This window comes from Falco naumanni, chromosome 9 (assembly GCF_017639655.2).
Source record: "Falco naumanni isolate bFalNau1 chromosome 9, bFalNau1.pat, whole genome shotgun sequence".
Lineage (NCBI taxonomy): Eukaryota > Metazoa > Chordata > Aves > Falconiformes > Falconidae > Falco > Falco naumanni.
Genome location: NC_054062.1, coordinates 16,844,924 through 16,862,951, shown reverse-complemented (window position 1 = coordinate 16,862,951; position 18,028 = coordinate 16,844,924). Strand labels below are relative to the sequence as shown.

The following is an 18,028-nucleotide window of genomic DNA, read 5'->3' as shown; positions in this document are numbered from 1 at the left end:
CCCCCCTTCCCCCGGGCCGCTTCCCGCGCTCCCCGCGCTCACACGGGGACCAGCGGTGCCGCCTCCTCCTCCTCCCCCTCTTCGTCCTCCTCCTCTTCCTCCCCGCTCTGCGCTGCCGGCTGGCAGCGTGCGGCTGGACGGGGACCTGCGCCCGGAGCCGGGCCGGGCTGTCGGCGGCCGGGTGCGGGGCGGCGGTGGGCTGCGGGCTGGGGGGCTGCGGGCTGGGGGCTGCGGGGCCGGGGGGCTGCCAGGCTGCGGGGCTGCGGGCTGCGGGGGCTGCCGGGCCTGGGGGGCTCCCGCTGCCGGGGAGTCGCCGGAGCTGCCGCCCGCGGTGCCCCGGTGCCGTCCCCTGACCCGTTGTCCCTGGGCAGGCAGAGCCGGCGGCGCGGGGCCGGGCGGCGGGACCATGGCGTGGGGCGAGCTCAGCCTCCTCCGCTGGCTCCGGGAGAGCCGGCAGTCCAGGAAACTGATCCTGCTGATCGTGTTCATCGCCTTGCTGCTGGACAACATGCTCCTGACCGTGGTCGGTAGGTACAATGGGGTCTGGGTGGGCTTTTTTCCCCTCCTCCCGATTGATGCCACGAATAACCTCCGGTGACAGCTGCACTCCCTGCCCGCACGATTAACGCTCTTGAAAACATTTTCAAGCACTTATTTTGTTGTTTGTTTGTTTGTTTGTTTGTTTGTTTGTTTGTTTGTTTTTTAAACACGAATGATTTTCTAGGTATGGCAAACACCCAGCTGTACACGTCAAAGTCTCGCTTTATTTCTATGTTCATTGCAGGATAAAAAGGTCTTAATAATTTTTTTTTTTTTTTTCTGCTAATACTGATACTTCGCAGAACAATATTTTTAGCTCATCATCGTTTTTTCTCCTGTGGTCATGCAACTGAAACAGCAGGCTAGATAACATTGGAGATGCCTGTTTCCTTGTGATAGTTCCTCCTTCCCCCACACTGGCCATAAAATGGGGGGTTAAGAAGAAACCCATCTAACTGGGTTTTAAGAAAAGCACTTCTGTGAGCTGGTTTAATAAAATTTTTCAAGTTTTGATCAAAGTCGTAGATGCAGCTTCTACTGGCATCAGTGGCTTAGTGTCAAGTCAGGAATCTACTCAGATCAGGGGCTTGAATATTTTTCACTGGCAGTTTTAGGAGCCCTCATCTTCAGATGTTTATAGGAGTTGAAAGAAAAGGCTTCAGAGAGGCTGCAGCCGGCGGCTGTGCGGGCACACGCGTGAAGGCACATGCTGCTGGCGGCGACGAGCCAGGCTGTGCAGAGCCAGCGCCCGGACCATGCTGCAGCCTCAGCTTCTGAATCACTCCTGAATGTCTGGCGGGACTTCGGCTTAAAAGCTACTGCCATAGGGTAGACCTCAGTTAAACACAGATGTATTTTTAGCAAGTAGATTTTGGATGGTTTTTACATGAATATATTTTCTTAGGAAGTTATTAACATTTAATTATTCAGTGCTAGAAGCCCTAGAAATTATGATAGTTCTCAGACTTACTGAAAGAGTGGCTTTTTCAGGAAGAGATGCAAGATGAGGAAGGGTGGTTCTGTCACTAAGTGTTAAATTGAATGAACCTGACATCTGTTTTGACAAATTCTGAAATGCTGATTTCTGAGATACATATTAATGCAATTAAAATTCATCTATGATCCTAAATAATACAAAGAAAATCCCTTTTGGATGATCTATTCAATGTACATTTTTTAAAAAAATGAGATATACAAACACCACCACCACACATTAGTTCTGATTACTTAATATAGGAGTGTTATGCTTTTTTCCTTCTTATGGCTGTTATTTGTTGATATTTTTGCGGTTTATTTTAGAAATGTGTTTTATTAGGTTTTTTAATATTTTGGTTTAATAATTGTTTCAATGCTTTTCTTATCTTTCATGTTTTCACAATCTAATAAATAGATTTGTGCAGTCAAGTGTAACAGAGACTCTTCAGACATGGGCTTTGATGCTTATATTTTGCTTTCTGGATGATGCCTGTATAGAAAATCACATATGTGAAAACTGGCAAAAAATAAAAACTAACATAAAAGAATTTGTTTTAAACTGTACTTCTGAGTTACGGGTGTGTTTTTTCCCCTGAGAAAACTTCTGTTTCAGTTCTGTGTTTCCATGTTTTAAAATCCTTACTAATGTGCTCTGTAGGAAAGCCTTGCATTTCCTAATCAATGGCAAAGCAAACAAGAAAATTTGGTGACTCCATTTACAAATAACCTGATAGTAAGATGACGATATATTCTATTTGTTTTTCCAGTGCCAATAATTCCCAGTTACCTTTACAGCATCAAACATGCGAAAAATGACACAGAAATCCAGACTACTAAGCCTAACGTAGTCTCAACAACGATGGACAATTTTCAGAGCATCTTCTCCTACTACGATAACTCGACGATGGTTACTGGAAATGAATCTGATCAGACAGGACCTGGAGAGCTGCCTCGTGCTCAGACAGAACAAATGACAGTAAATGTGACTCCTTCCCCGGCTGACTGCCCCAAGGAAGATAAGGACCTGCTGAATGAAAACGTTCAAGTCGGTCTCTTGTTTGCTTCCAAAGCAACAGTGCAGCTCATCACTAATCCCTTCATAGGGCCGCTGACAAACAGGTATGTTATTTCTGCTGCGTTACTCTGTTAGGATCCTGTAGTGATGTTTTAGTCCAGACTGGTATTTCAACAAAGTATTTTTAATTCTATTGTGGCTCTGGCTTACTGTCCTTCTCACTTTATCTGGAGGAAAATTTTAGTGAAATACATTTGGTGAACACTTCTAAACACCTACATCCTTTCCAAAATAAATGGGTAAGCTGCACATGAACCATCTGATACATTCAGTATCGTACGCTTTTCCTCCAGCTCCTCAAACCTCAGGTTCTTATAGAAACTTGCTGAAAAAAGTGTCGAAACATCTTCAATAGTTATATGGGGACAAAAGACACTACGATGTACTATTTATGAAGCACTGTAAATTGATTATATGTCTCTTACACCTATATTAGGCAAACATGATATTGAAACTGTAGGTGGGATTCAGATCCCTCCCTTGCTCTCCTAGAGATGCCCAGCTCTTGGTGTGATTTGGTATGCAGTGATCTGGAGTCTCCCGAGGTAAGAATTGGTGGGAAATTGTGTGGACTTCAGTGAAAAATGAACAAGTGTCAAACTTTGCTGATACCATGTTCATCACCAAGTTCAGTGGATCATGGATTTCCATCAGTACGTGATCTAGCCCAGCCTTCAAACTGTTCTTTCTGTCTCTTTGCATATATATGATGTCGGGCATGAAATATGCTTAATTGGTACTTCATAGAAAATCTGTCTGAGCCAGGATCAAGGGTGTAAGCAGCGATATCAATGACTTAGAACACACATACCCCCAAATCTGAGCACTGATGTTTACATCGAGATGTAAAAGTATTTATAATATAATTTCAATTTTTGATCTTAATTTGATTTTATTGTTAGCATTTTGTGTGACCGTTCCCCACAGAAGCAGCTGCAGTCCTCCTAAACAGTATGAGATCAATCTCTGCAGGAAATAAAATCCAAATTGTATTTAGTCAGATCACTAATTTTCATATTTCTTATTTGAGTTGTTTTTATAAAGAAGAATTACTGCTTTCAGACAATATGTGGCAGAAATTTGTCCTTGTAAAACACTTTTAAGTAGTCAATGCCTATTGTATGTGATGATACCCAAAACAACTAACACACTTTAATGTTAATGTTAGATATTTCAAGTTTTCAAGCCCAAACTACCTTTCTTAGGTTTTACAGCTTATATATATATATATATATACACACTATCCAACTGAGGGCTAAGCAGTGGTTTGACTCATAATGTAACGAAATCAAAAGCTGTATTAAATTGGTGGAATTGATCTAAACACAAAAGCTCTAAATGAGACAGACAGTTTCATGTCTCTCTGATTTCACCTTATCTCCTACTGCACACCCCTACACAGATATAAGTATGCCATTGCAAAATCACTTTTCCACAAATACTGCTGCAAGTTGAGGAGGAAAACAGATTTTTGTTACTTGGATTTTCTGTATTTTGTGAGGCTGTAATAACTTATCCACACGTAACAATGTCAAGTAATATTTATATAATAGTTCTTTAGGTATTCTTCTAGATTTTCCTAAATGTCTAAATGATTGCCTAATTGATATTTACTTTTCTGTGTTAGTATCATCATCCCCACAACCTGCCAAACCAGGAGAAAGGCAATAATACACTCCACATTGCTGATGACTTTTTCAATAGCATGGTTATATCATTCTGTAGATACTATCTCAGACATCTCCTGAGTGAGAGGGCGTGTGTCCCTGCCAATGCCACACTGTGTGCCGGAACATCTCAGGACTGGAGCCTGGTGCTGCTGGTGCCAAGGCACGGGGTAACACCCCTCCCTTGGAGCTGGCTGTGGGGTATGCCTGATATATCCTTAGGTCTGTCAATGGGGCAGCGATGTTCCCATACCATCTCCCTTTGCTGTCAGGAGCAGGGCTGGCAACACACCAGTGCCAACATTACTGCAGGGACCTGAGATTTCCTCCCAGAAACATCCTACAGGTGTTTGCACAGGGCTGAGTGTGTGACTGCAATCACAGGAACAGGTTTGGGGGCTCAGGTGCCCATCCAGTGTGAGAAGAAAAAATCAAGGACCGCATCATCCCAGTGTCCTGTGTGACAAAATCTTCTCTCATACAGCAGAAATGAGTACCTAAGTGGCAAAGTGGCCCTAAATTAGATTTAAGGATTACTGGTTTTCTTTCATGCATTATTTGTATCTTGGTACCAGTATCTGCCTTTCTTCTGAGAAATGTTTAGTGGGAAATATTAGTTAACATCAATAGAAGTCATTGGCAAAAAAACCCCAAAAAAACAACTAAATTTAAGATTTCCTAATAATAGGGTTTATGATCAGTTAAAAAGCAGTGTGAAAACTGTGATTATTATAAATGAAGCAGAAAATATCTGGGTTATCGTTATAAAGAGTCTTCCTTACCACTGACAAGCTGTTTAGTGAAAATTGTTACTGCCATTATTACATTTGCAAAATATCACAGCTTAAGGAGAATTGGTTGCTTAGTTAAGTATTAGTGTGCGCAGTTTGTTAAGATGTGAAGTAGGTTTCCTTTCCAAACAGATAGCGCACTCTGTTCATGGTTTTTATTTTTAAGTCAAACAAATGTTCAAGAGTGGTTTGGATTTTTAGTCGAGTATGGAGTTACTGGCTTTTAGTAGGCTTTGGCTTGGAGTGCTTGAGTTTGTACAGGATACAACAGGATGTTCTGTTTGTGACTCTGCCAATAATTAACTTGGGCTTTTTGGAAGTTTTGTAAGCTGTTCTTCCCTTTTTCTGTAACTACTGGAGGTATAGCTTTTTAAAAGGAAATTTCAAAATTGGTTTTACTCAAGAAGCAAGTTCTGCTAGAAATACTTATTTAAAGCCCAGCTTTTTCCATTGAGTACCAGAGAAAACCACACCTGGCTTAGTGAACTGGTTTGCAGTCCATGAGACAATACAAGTTACCTTCGGTCTAGCGAAGTCCTAGCGCAGGAAGCGCTCAGTGATGGCTTTGCCATGGGATGTCAACAACACACTTCCCACCGTGGCATGCTCTTAGAGCAGAGCTGATAACATTTTATGGCTCAGATGGACATTGTGGTTTTCCTTGTAGGAAATTGGTAAGGAACGATCCGGATAGCGCAGCACCTGATACAGGGCATTCGCGAGGAGGGTGCCCTGGCGAGGGGAGGCTGAAGGCTCTGCCTAAGCCTTTCCTGTGAAGGGAGTGGGCAGAAGGCTGCTGTGCTTTCTGTAACTAACTGATTTGCTCTGTTATTTTTTTTAACAAACAGGCGTTTTCATCATTTTTACACCAGCCTGGCTACAGCTTTGAACTTAATTGCATGAAAGAATGAGTGGCTAGGAGCATGACATGTTCACAGCCAAGACATATGCAAAGAATAACACAGAGAAATAAATATCACTTGTAACTGCTTAGTTACAGCTCGGTTCCTATGTAAGCTTTCCTCTCAGATTTTGGCAGGTGATTGAAATGCCCAGTTCTGCAGGGTGGACAAAGCCCCTCTGCCTGCCCTATGCTCCACCATGGAGATGGAGAGGTTATGGACCATGCTCCCTGCCCCTGCATGTGTTTCCTTACCTTGACACGCATTCAGTGGTTCATAACCTTGAGGAAAATACTCTCTTGCCATATGTCCTCCCCAGTCTGTGAGGAAGCCAGCCAGGACAGACTTAACAAGGGGCGCTCACAGTGGTACCAGTGTAGCTGTATGACAACAAGGCTGAAGTCAGTGGATCTGCAGCACCTTAATGGATCGATAATTAGGCTCTAATCATCCACAGCTGCTAACCTGGTCAGTGTAACCTTTATTTTACTGCTGCACAGGACCCATCGATCAGTTGTCTTATTGTGGGGTAACCTTGTTAATGGGTATAATCCACTTCTAAGCTGTCCTGCAGTCTGGGGCTAATATGAGACTGAAATAGGGTAAACTAGGTGTTCTCTATCAGTGGCAGCCTTTCCTCGCTCTCCTTTGGCTAATGACTCCAGCTTTTTCAGAGGTCAGAAATACTTGCAGGAAGTATTTTTAGCTGCAGGTAGCCTTGGTGAAACATGTTGGACTCTGCTTCAGACAGATTCTCTTAGAGGGTTTTGAAAGGAGTGTCTAAGAAAATTACATGCTTGAGCATGGTAACAAGAAAAAAGAAGAGGGAAGACAGGCTGTAATATTCTTGTTTTGTACACAGAGGAACAAAATGTAGAGATAACTGTCACGGAGTATGCCGTGCCATGACTGAGAAGTAGAAACTGCCTATTCACAGGTTTTTGCATGGCAAGAACATGAATGGCCCAGGACAAAATCACAGACTAGTTGGCTGCTATAGGTAATGCCTCTCCTTTTTGTGATTATTTATGTTGTACAGTTTACCTGTTCAGTAGTGCTTCTGCTTTTTATGATTATTTATGTTATACAGAGTAATTGTTCAGCAAAACTCACAGCCAGCGCTCTCTAATATCTGTTGGATAGATCAGGGAATGCAGCTGCAGATTAGACAATTGTGGTAGCACAACTGCCAGCTAATTAGTGCTGCTATTTCAGGAGGAGGCAGGGTTTGCTAAGAGGCAGAGTTTGCTAAGATTATGCAGAAAAGGACAATCTGCCTATCTAACTGGCAGCTGGGTGTGGGTAAGACTGTCCCCTGAGCAAGAGCAAGCATGACTTCTAGATGCTCAACAGCCTCATCCAGGGGCAGCACACCAGTGTTGTGCATCCCCAAATGATGGGTGAAGCGCCAGGTAATTTTAGGTTTTTCAGGGGATTATAATGATTTGTTTAATTCAGCACAAAGGCATGCTCGGTGCTGACCTGTACACCTTTGCATCATATTGTATGACGGGTCACTGGCAATGCAGACTTTGGCTGAAATAACTAACTGTGCCCACACAGAGTCTAGCCCAGAAATGATTAATTGCTGTGTGGAGCAAAAGGCAAAAGGTATGTGTTAGACCTTGGTATGTGTGATAAAGCATCGTGGTCAGCTGGGTAGCAAGAGTAGGGCTGAGTTCTGCTCCAGTTCTGCCTTCATCACCCTCTGCTATGTAGCACTTCACAGCTTGCTGTGACCCCCGTTTGTCCAAGATAAAGGAAGAATGGTATCTGTGACTGCAAAACCTAAGAACAACTCTTGAACGGGATTTCATTGAGCATTAAAAGTGATTCCGAAGCACTTGTTTTCTTACAGCTTTCAACAACCAGAAACTCTCCACGTATAGGAAGCCTATGGGAAGAATTGAAATCTGCTTTAGCTTGGGAGAGTATCTTTTAGAACTAGTATGATAGCCCTTCTCTTTAACTTATTAATGTTTATGGAAGGTCTCACAGCTTATGTCTGTGATCTAGTGATGGAAATGTGAATGTGGGAGCCAATCTGAATGGATTTGTCTTCATGCAAGTAACCAATTTTTAATTTGGTGTACTGGCAGCACAAATTGCTGTTTCATGGCCCCTGTGTCAAGTCTAAGAATTGCTTGATTTCTGTATTGAAATCAGACTTCTCCCCCTCAGTGTCCATCCTAGATGCCTCTGGGATGTCCTTGACAGACACAACCCTACTTTACTTTGCAGTGGAAGGGGGCATAAGGACATTCGACTTTTGCTTTCCTTCCACAGAGGAAGATGATATTGCTCACTATAACTGCAGGTTTGGGGGAATTTTTTTTCTGTACTTCTATTAGTGCTTTCTTCAATTTAAAATTCAAACTTGAAGCAATTATGGTCCTATTCTCTGTGGCCTGTTCTACCTGAGCTCACTGGGAAGTTAAGAGCTCACTTCAGCTCTAAGGCAGGCAAGAAGCTGGTAACAGGTAATTTTTAAATTTCTTCATATACACAGAAACACCAGTGGAGATTAGCATCCCATTGTATAGTATCTGCTATACACACAGCAAGAGAAAGGCTTAGGAAAACCATCCATTTTAAGTAAAGCAGACAAAAAAAGGTAGTATTATTCTCTTACAGGCCAGGTATCAAGGTGCTGAGAGATTAAAATTATTATCATAAGTCCACATATAAGCCTGTGACAGTGCCAGAGATTTAATTTGCTTTGGAAACACCAGTCTAGTTAAGTACTCCATGAGTAACTAGCCTCTGCTGGATATTTGCAACACCTACTTACAAATTTCCACTATAAGAATCTGCACACTATGTTTTTGTCATATTTTAATGTAGTGATGATATTTAAGGCAAAATTATTCTGCATTAGAGATCTCTCTGTTGTGTAGAAATGCGCATGCTAGATTTCTTTCATTCAGAAAACTCAAACAAGTGTTACAATGAGATATATAATGAATGTTGAACCCTACACTTCAGAGAGTTTTCCATTATCCAAGGTCCTTAATCATATAGAAATTACATAAACAAACGAAGCTCAGAATAATTATTTTAGTTTACCTATGTCACAACTGCTACTATTAAAAATTAAAAGGGCCATTAAAGACTCTTCCATTATTTGATTGACTACTTTAGCCAATGCTGCCAATATAAATGCCCAATACTGTCAAATCATCGGAAGCTGAAGTCAGTCAGTACTCCTTGAAAAGTATTACCCATTGTTGAAGAATTTGGCCATTAAATAATGTCTTTGCACATACATTTGAAATGTACAATCCTACAAAAAAAGAAGCCGTGAATAAAGTGTGCTGAATAGAACATATAGACTGACTTCGGAGCTACCTGGGTAGAGCTCTTGATTCTAGGGCAGATTTTTAATGGTGTAAAAAAGAGTTTATTGTGAATTTTTTGGGGTTTTTTTCAGTTTTAGTTGCTCAAAAATGTATTTACTTTCCAGACAGAAAATTATTTATTTCCTGGAAACTTGAAAATACTTCTAGCAACCAGGCATTTCTACAGACTGTTCTGAGTCCTAATGAAGAAGTGGGCTGATGAAGAAGGCTTTGATCAGCTCCATTTTTACTCCTAAACCCATGGAAAGCAAAAATATTATTCTCAAGCTCTTTGGGATTCTTCCAGTGCTCCTGGCTGAGGCAGAACTCCCAACAAAGCTGACGACAAATTTTTCCAGTAAAAAAGCCACTGGCATGACTGTGTCTCATTATAGTCATTGTCTCATGAGGATGGAAACAGATGAGCATTAAAACACTACTGGGATATTTCAAAAGTTCAGCATGCTCAGGCAGATCTTTCCCTTCTCATATCCTTGGCAACCCCATGGAGGCCCAGAGGGGCTTTATTGGGAACAATTATGGTGGAACAAGAACAAGGCAATCACATTCTAACGAAAGAAGGATTTCTTCCAGGGATTTCAGATACAAAGTCTGCTGTGCCAGATGAAAAGGCATTTTAACATGGACAGCTTTGACCATGTAGTCTACAGCAAATAGTTCAAAGCCTACCAAGGGGCTACAAGTTGGGTTTTTGCAGTGTGTGCACTCATGTGAGTTAGTCTAACTCAAAATCTCAGTGAGACAATCCCAGAAATGTGAATATTCATTTTGTTTTCCAGAATAGGCTACCAGATCCCACTGTTTGCTGGCTTCTGCATCATGTTTGTGTCAACAATCAGTAAGTGTCCACATCTTATTTGGTCTGGCCCAGATGCAACTTTTAGATAAATTATCTATAATAATTACCACTATGAATTATTCTTGTTGATGTAGAGAGACTGATTTCCAAGGAAAATGTAAGAGTGGCTGCTCTATGTGGATGACAGTGCTGATGGGATTTGACAAGTGCACTCTTAGGAATGTGCTCTAAGGAATTCACAACCTTCCATCCCACCTCAGCGGGTCTCTTCCTCAGCTGTCTCTCCGGTTCTTGTACTCTGAAGTGGTGCTCAGACAGTTTTAAGCAGATTATCAGCCATGAGAGGGCTATCTTGCAGGCTCCTTAACAGCTGTCTATGCAGGGGCTTATCAGAAAGATTGTGAGTCTGCAGTGGTTCATGAGTAGAATGAGTGAACTGTATCGTAGCGTTACTAACGTCGCTGTGGGATGTGGAAACAGGGGCATAGCATGCAAGTCAGCTGAGATAATTTGTCTGCTCTAATGGGATTGATAAGTCTTTAGCTGCTGTTTTATGTTTGGTTTTGGCATGGTGGTTAAAGTAGTGGCCCAGATGACAAGAGTATGGAGGAGAATATTAAGGATTGTTAGAAGCCTGTGAGGAATGGTGAAAGAGCTGGGTTTGCCTCAGAAGGCAAATGTCAGAGTTTGATATCGGAGTTGATGATGAAAAGGAAGGGAACAAACAGTTTTCCATGTTCACTGTACATAAGAGAAGGACCAACAAGCTTAAAACTATCCTCAAGGGGACTGAAGCACTGGAGAGGATTACCTGCTCTTAGAGTCTCTGCATTTTAGGAACATGTTAAACAAACTTTGGCTGAGATGAAGATAAGAGTAGTGAGCCTAATTCAAGGCAGAGGGGACTGCTGTTTGTCTACTGACATCCTTCCTTCTTTTATTTTTCTGGATTTTTCACTGTCCATGTAGATAGGGATTTTTCTAAGACCTAGTGAAAAGCCCAAGAGGCACAATGCCGCAGGGTGGGTGGGAGAAGTGCATGTGGGATCTTGTGTTCAGTTTGTGCGTTACACCTTCCCACAGCTACAACCAGCCTGGCAAAATTCCTCAGGTGGCCAACAGATAGGAGCTGAAAACAGTTTTTAAAATCTCAGTGCAGATTTAACGACATTGACCGTAACACAGGCTCTACAAGCAGAGATGTGCTTGGGTTACTGGGACACTCCTGCTTCCCTGTGCTGTGGATGGGGTATTGAGCTGGAAGGATGACTGCAGCAGCCAGGGGCTCTGTCCTGAAAGGCAGACAGTGGCCGAGAGTGGGACCTGAGGTTAAATCTCTTGGGGAGATAGAGAGAAGCACCTTCTCTAGTGCAATTTCTCTGATGCTCTGCTGTTGGGAGGATGGGGAAGGTGCTACAGCCCTGGCATGGGTGCAGCTGGCTTCCCTGCCCCTTCAGCCAGCTGTGCTGCACAGCACCTGGTGTGGAGCTGGCACCACCCGGGTAAAACCTCTGTCCACCCATTTACTTACTGGAGGAAACACCGGTGCGTGCATGCAGCTGCGTGAGTTAAAGCTTGGTTTCCCCAAATGCTTGGAGCTTTGGACCGAGCAGCCTTAAAAGAAGCAGCATGGAGAGGCAGGCTGGAAAGAAAGATCTTGTTACTCCTGTGTGCAGCTGAATCAGAGCAGGATGTAATCAAATCCTATGTAATTAGTTAAAACTGCTTGTGCGCTTGCATTCTGTGTCACCAGGAGGCTTAGACAACTGAGAGCAATTCAACACTGACACATCTAAATGCAATAAGAGAAAATAATGCAGTTAGCATTGAAAGCAGCACAAGTCACTGTAAATGCTTGACCGAATTGTATGAAGTTTTTGTGATAGTTTCAAGAAATCTAACTTTTTAACCCAGTTAGAGTTAACCTAATTTTAAAAATTTACCTCCGTTTTTTCTGTAGTGTTTGCCTTCTCTGGAAGCTACACATTGCTGTTTATTGCCAGGTCTCTTCAAGGAGTGGGTTCCTCTTGTTCTTCGGTGGCAGGTAAGAGAAGAGACGATAGAGTAAAATGCAGATCACCAATTCTGTTGGTTTTAGTCATTTTCTGAATTGTATTTTGTCTGCAGTTTCAATAATTAATACAAAAATATTCAATTAAATCAATTTCACTTTTTTCCTGTCCCTTTCGTATAAAGTAGCTCAAAAGCAAATGTCTTTTCAGACTTCCATGGTATTTGGGTTGCAGTAAGGTAGAGCACTAAATGAAGTGCACTCTCCCTGGGATTTCCGCATCTGTGCCTTCAAGATTTTAAATTCATTTTTAGCCATTTTAAAGGTCAGCAGGAACTTATGGTGGTACTTATTACAGCAGAGATAGAGCTCTGTCTGTTACTGAAATTTCTGTTATAAAATGTTGTTTCCAAGGACTTACCATGCTATCTGCCAGCTTGGACTCAGGTTAGCTGTACCAGATTTCCAATGCAAGATTACAAGTTTTAAATGAGTGGGTGAAATGGAGTATGGGTTTTCAGCCCAAATTTTTCAACCATTTCTGAGATTGGAGAAAATAGGTATTGCTCATGTTAGAACATTTTGCAGTCTTTTCTTGGAAAAATTTCCCGTGGTGGCAGCAGAAATATAAATTTGGCTTGGGAAGGGAGGTGAATCCAGTGTTTTGTCAAGAATGTGTGTTTTGGCTTCCTCAGAAAAATTCCCCCTTCCAAGCTGGACTGTCCTATAAGCAGGGTTCACATACACTCCATAGAAACTTAACAAGAATTTCTCAGCCTGAGCATTTGAATGAGAGCAAGAGGCACCTGATGCTTCAGATGGGTTTGAAGCTGCACAACAAGCATTAGTTACACAGCGAGATTTAAACCTGGATGAGCAGTGGGACGAGTGAGGATGTGGCTGGGGGGCAGGCAGTGGCTGGTGTGAGGAGCCGGGATGGCGAAGGCAAAGACAAGCAGGAGGGGCAGAGACAAGAAAATCCACCTTTTCTCCTTGTACCAGTTGAGGTTCCAAGTCAAGCTTTCCAAAGGGAAGATGTGCCAGAACCAAAATTATTGTTCAGCTTTAACTTGGTCCCTGTGCAAGTGTGCGCCTTGAGGTATGGCTCTTAGACAAGTACGTGACTTTTTTTCACAGACAACCTACAAAACAGAGCAGAAAAGACCAGGAGACCACCTCCTTCACCTCCTTCCTGAAGGCAGGACAGCTTTGTATCTGTCATTCCTCATGAGCACTTGGCAGGCATGTTCTCAGAAGCCTCCAGAAACACCCTCAGCATCTAGCTTCATACTTAAGTACCTTTACTGTCAGGAAGCTTTTTCTGACGGCTCATCTAAAGCCTCCTTACTGCCATGTAAACCTGTTTCTGCTTCCAGTGCTTGAGAGAACAGGAAGAATGGTTCCTTTGCTTTATCTTGGTGGCACTTTTTCATATTGCAAGACTACTGCCACATCTCACATCAGTTTTCTCCTCTCTGGTTTTAAATTGCAAGTCCTGCAGTTGTGCTTCAGATATTTTTCTAAGCCTTTGCTCACCCTCATTGCCCTTCTCTGGATGGTCTCCAGTCACCCCCGCCTTTCCTCCTGTGAACACCAGCCCCAGCGCCCAGGAGCAGATCTGACTCCTCACAAGGGCCAGTGGCAGCGAGGGTCACTTCGTGGATCTCACAGGCAAAGGAAGTTTTTTGCAGTGTTGCTACCAACCAGTTGTTTACTGCCCTGCGTTTGTGCACGTAATCATGCCTACCTACGTGTTAACACTTTGTATCATCATCCTTGTATTCCCTCCTATTTTTTTCCAGAATATTTCTCCAAATCTCACAGAATCATTGTGAATTCAGTTATTGTTCTCTAATTTACTCTTCAAGTGTTCATGCAAACAATTTGATATCATACACAATTTTCAATAAGCAGGTTAATCCACACAGGACCTCTGCTCTTTTGATGCACATGATGGGTGGTATTCACTCAATGATCAATCATGCAGTTTTTTGTCTTCTTTTTCTGTGTAGCCATGGACTTTATTTACTGAGTCCTACTTAAACCTTGATTTGAAAACAGAATTATTCATTTCTGTGAGGACTCTCCTGCAGCATTTACGTCTGCAGTGTCTGAGTGCTTTACAAAACCACAGATGATTTAGGCTTCGTGTTTCCTTTTGTGTAATGAAGGTTCCTCATCAAACGCAGCAGAAGTGAGGCACGTGAAGATAAAGGTCAAAATGATCCTTTAATTTTGGAAGCTGAACTTGAAATACTCCTTTCCAAAGGAATCAGCTCTGCATAACACCTCATGCCCAGAGCACAGCTCGCACTGCACACGGTTCTAGCTGTGAGTGGTCGCCAGACCTTTGTGTCAAGCACCCACAGTACTGATAACACATAGCGAATACTTACAAAAGCTTTGTTTCTGCTGGGTGAAATGCATCAAAAAGCTCTGTGACAAAGACAGGGATAAAGAATCCAGCAAATCAAGCCATCATTAAATTACCTGAGCAAGGCTGTACAGTAGAACACGGTCTTGGAGATCATTTACATTGCCAAACCCCCTTTTTGCTTCAAAGTGAATTCTATGGGGAGGAAATATTTGTATCTATATTTATTTTTATTTATTTACATACATATATATATATATGTAACTGCTGTCATCTCTGTATAACATTTAGTAGTGCTGGCAAATGATGTCCATAAACTGTAGTAAACAGATGCTTAATTTTGTGTTGTGCATTTTGCTTTTTTCTTTCTTTTTTAATTTTTTTTCATTTTAGGGATGGGTATGCTCGCCAGTGTCTATACAGATGATGAAGAGAGAGGCAACGCAATGGGAATTGCACTGGGAGGCCTTGCTATGGGAGTATTAGGTCAGTGAGTTGAAGGCTCTGCTGGCAGGAGATACCACCGCCCAGCTTTCCCAGAGCATGTCCTTGTGATCTATGAAAGCAGCAGCAGAGTCCCATCGACTGTAACGTTATTGTGCTGTCTCCAAATTACGTTCATGATGCATGTTAAGAACAGTTTTTCCCACAGCAGCACGTTTCTTATACAGATACACGTGCCAGATACATGTCTCAACCTCTGAGATGTCTGGGGTTTGTTTGTATGGAAGAGTATTTTGGGGAGTGAAGAATATGGTTATTGTCATGAGCAATGAGCTTTGTTGGGATTTTTAAACAGAGCTTTGGGTCCCTGAGTGCCAGTAGCAGGATGCCCAAATGCTTGCAGGGCTGTGCCTTCACCACTGTGTCCTTTCTCTCCCCCTGGCAGTGGGCCCACCTTTTGGGAGCGTCATGTATGAGTTTGTGGGGAAGAGTTCTCCCTTCCTGGTGCTGGCAGCGCTAGCTCTGTTAGATGGAGGTCAGTAAATACAAAAAGTCAATATCACCATGCAGCATCTCCCTTTCCTATTACTACCATCTAACCCCCTTCTTGAAGAAATATTACAGTATCGATTTCTTTTTGCAGCTGTTCAATTATTTGTTCTGCAGCCATCCAGAGCACAAGCAGAAGTAAGTATTAAGGTAAAACCGTCTAGGCGATGGATGACACTTTGTCTTTCCTAATCCCAAGCTTTTGTTTCATAGAGTCAGAAGGGGACACCGTTACTGACACTTTTGAAGGACCCATATATCATTATTGCAGCAGGTACCAGACCCTTCCCTCCCCCCCCCCCCCCCCCCCGCCCCTTTAAATCAACTGTTGGTGTTATACATGGCATCCTGGAACGCCTCAGGCTGAGCTGGTTTAACAATATTGTCATTTGCTGGTTTCGTTTGTGTTGAATTACTGTTGGTGATACAGGATGAATCTACCAGTAGAAGCGTAACAGGCAGAAGGTTTGAAATGTAGATGTCTTTCCAGCTGAGAGGACACTTGTGACTTGTGGTTGCTTGCTAAGGCGATGAAGTGTGGCTGTGAAACTCTCTGTGAGGCAAGTGAATAGGACCATGGCTTTTGGAGGGAGGTGTTGCCAGCATATCATGGGCAGGCACCGGGAATAACGCTGAGATTGGTTTCTGTTTGAAGAGGGAGTGAGCTCGGTCCCTAGAGCGTGGATTCTATTTCAGAAAAGGTCTGGGCTGACTGGTGGATGGCATTTGGTATTACCTGTATCGTTTGTCTAAGGAGTCGCACTGTCTCGAGGGAAGTTTGCTTTCTTGCATTGCGTTTTGTTGAATGTTTATTCTGAAGTCTGTAATCAAGCCTGGCCCTTTTTAATATTGATAAAATAAATGGAAACATAATTATTTTTGCAGTTTTGTTTCTTAGTCTTAACCTGTCCCTCAAAGCAGTTCTTCCAGGCATTTCTCAGTTTCTTTGTTTCTTGGTGATCTCGGGGAATTATCATAACCGTAACTCTGTGGCTGGACGCTCGGTCAAGCTGTGACTGAAGCTACACAAACACTTTTACTTGAGAAGTTCTTGGAGCGTTAGAAGACCTTTCCATAGAGTAAAAGTATTTGAGGGGAAAAGAGTAGCAAAGACAGTACCTGCCATAAGAGGTCAGATCTCTCATTCATCTAATTCAATACCTTGTCTCTTACAGTGGTTAAAGCAGGTGCTGCAAGGTGAGGGTCATCTAACATTATTCTCCAGATAATCTACTTTGTATGCAATCCCTGCCAAGGTCTAATATGTAACAGAGCTTGGTTTACACTGCAAAATATGACCAGGGGACTGAATTTAAGGGGTACTTTGCTTGACTAAGACTTAACTACTCCTGCCAAGCTTAGTCTTAGCCAACGAAAAGGTAGCAAGGACCATGGATCTCACTATTCTGACCGTGTCCAACGTCTGTGAAGAGCAGGGATGGACTTTGTTTCGATATTCTAACACATTTGCATGGCATTCAATTTCTGCAGCTATTCCCTCCTCTGTAGCTGGTTCAGCTGATGTTTTGACGCTCTGTAAATCAGGACTGTGCAGGGTTAGAGCCCCAAAGTGGCAAAGAAAACTCAAGGACTGGTAGGCTGGCATTGGGGCGGTGTGCGTTGGAGAGACCTTCCCTTTATTGCCCTGGTTCTCTTTGCCTCTTGCTTCCCTGCACGTGCTCGCAGGCACTGCCAGTGCCTCCTGTTTCCCCTTTCCACCTGCGATCCAGTGCAGCTGGATGCAGCAGGAGGCAGGGAAAGGAAGGATATACAGAGGGGTAGAGACATAAAGACCCTCTCTGTTCTGATCCCTCCTGCTCGCCAGCTGCTCTGGATGACCTGTCCTGCTCCCAGCAGGAATCAGCACCCAGGGTAGGAGAAAGGCCCCCCGGCAGGCTGCCGGCAGGGTTAGGTACAGCACCCAGGGTCTCTGCCCCCCGGGATGGAGAAGCCCAGCGCTTTGACAGTACAGTTTGATGATGTTCTCTAACCTCAGCCTCTTCTCCTCCTGCTTTATTTCCCTTGCAGACCAAATCTGGTTTTGTCAGAGCTCAGCACCAAATACCAGCTATAAATTCAGCCAACCTTTTCTCTGGCCTCAGTTTATCCACACCTCAGTCCAAATGCAGCTTTCTTGATGCACCAGGAATACACTGCTTAAATGTTAATTGCTTCAGTTCTGAAGCTGTTGCTTTTTTGCAGTAAAATGGGTCTGAAAGTTTCATTTGCTCACCCTTACCCCAAGGAGTTCAGTATTTTCCTTGGTTTATTTTCTAAGCTGGGAACTTCTGATCCTGATGCTAACAGGGAAGGGTGGCTAATCGGTTGGTTGGGACAGCGGAGCTGATCTCCCCATGATCTGACACCTTGGGGCTATCAGCCAAGGCACCATGCCACATTGAGGATATATGTCTTCTCCTTTACCAAGATGCTGTGGATGTAGATGGCACACACTGTGCATGACATTCAGATACAAGAATTAGAGAGGAGAAGGGTAAAAGTCCCACCAGGTTTGCACTGCTCAAGGAGATTAGAGGTTTTG

The 18,028-nt window shown here is 43.1% G+C and overlaps 1 protein-coding gene across 2 annotated transcripts in view; it reads left to right on the top strand.

The window, feature by feature from the left end:
- Positions 1–317: 317 nt before the first annotated feature.
- SLC18A2 (solute carrier family 18 member A2) overlaps positions 318–18,028 on the top strand; it is a 32,740-nt gene continuing 15,029 nt past the window's right edge. Inside the window, exons 1-8 of one of the 2 annotated variants that reach the window (XM_040605825.1) lie at positions 318–527; positions 2,283–2,634; positions 10,089–10,147; positions 12,069–12,152; positions 14,887–14,979; positions 15,383–15,472; positions 15,581–15,624; positions 15,700–15,760. In XM_040605825.1, the coding sequence (XP_040461759.1) occupies positions 407–527; positions 2,283–2,634; positions 10,089–10,147; positions 12,069–12,152; positions 14,887–14,979; positions 15,383–15,472; positions 15,581–15,624; positions 15,700–15,760 (904 nt within the window). In that variant the 5' untranslated portion in view covers positions 318–406. The remainder of the gene's footprint in view (positions 528–2,282; positions 2,635–10,088; positions 10,148–12,068; positions 12,153–14,886; positions 14,980–15,382; positions 15,473–15,580; positions 15,625–15,699; positions 15,761–18,028) is intronic. The other variant, XM_040605824.1, reaches the window with a different exon arrangement.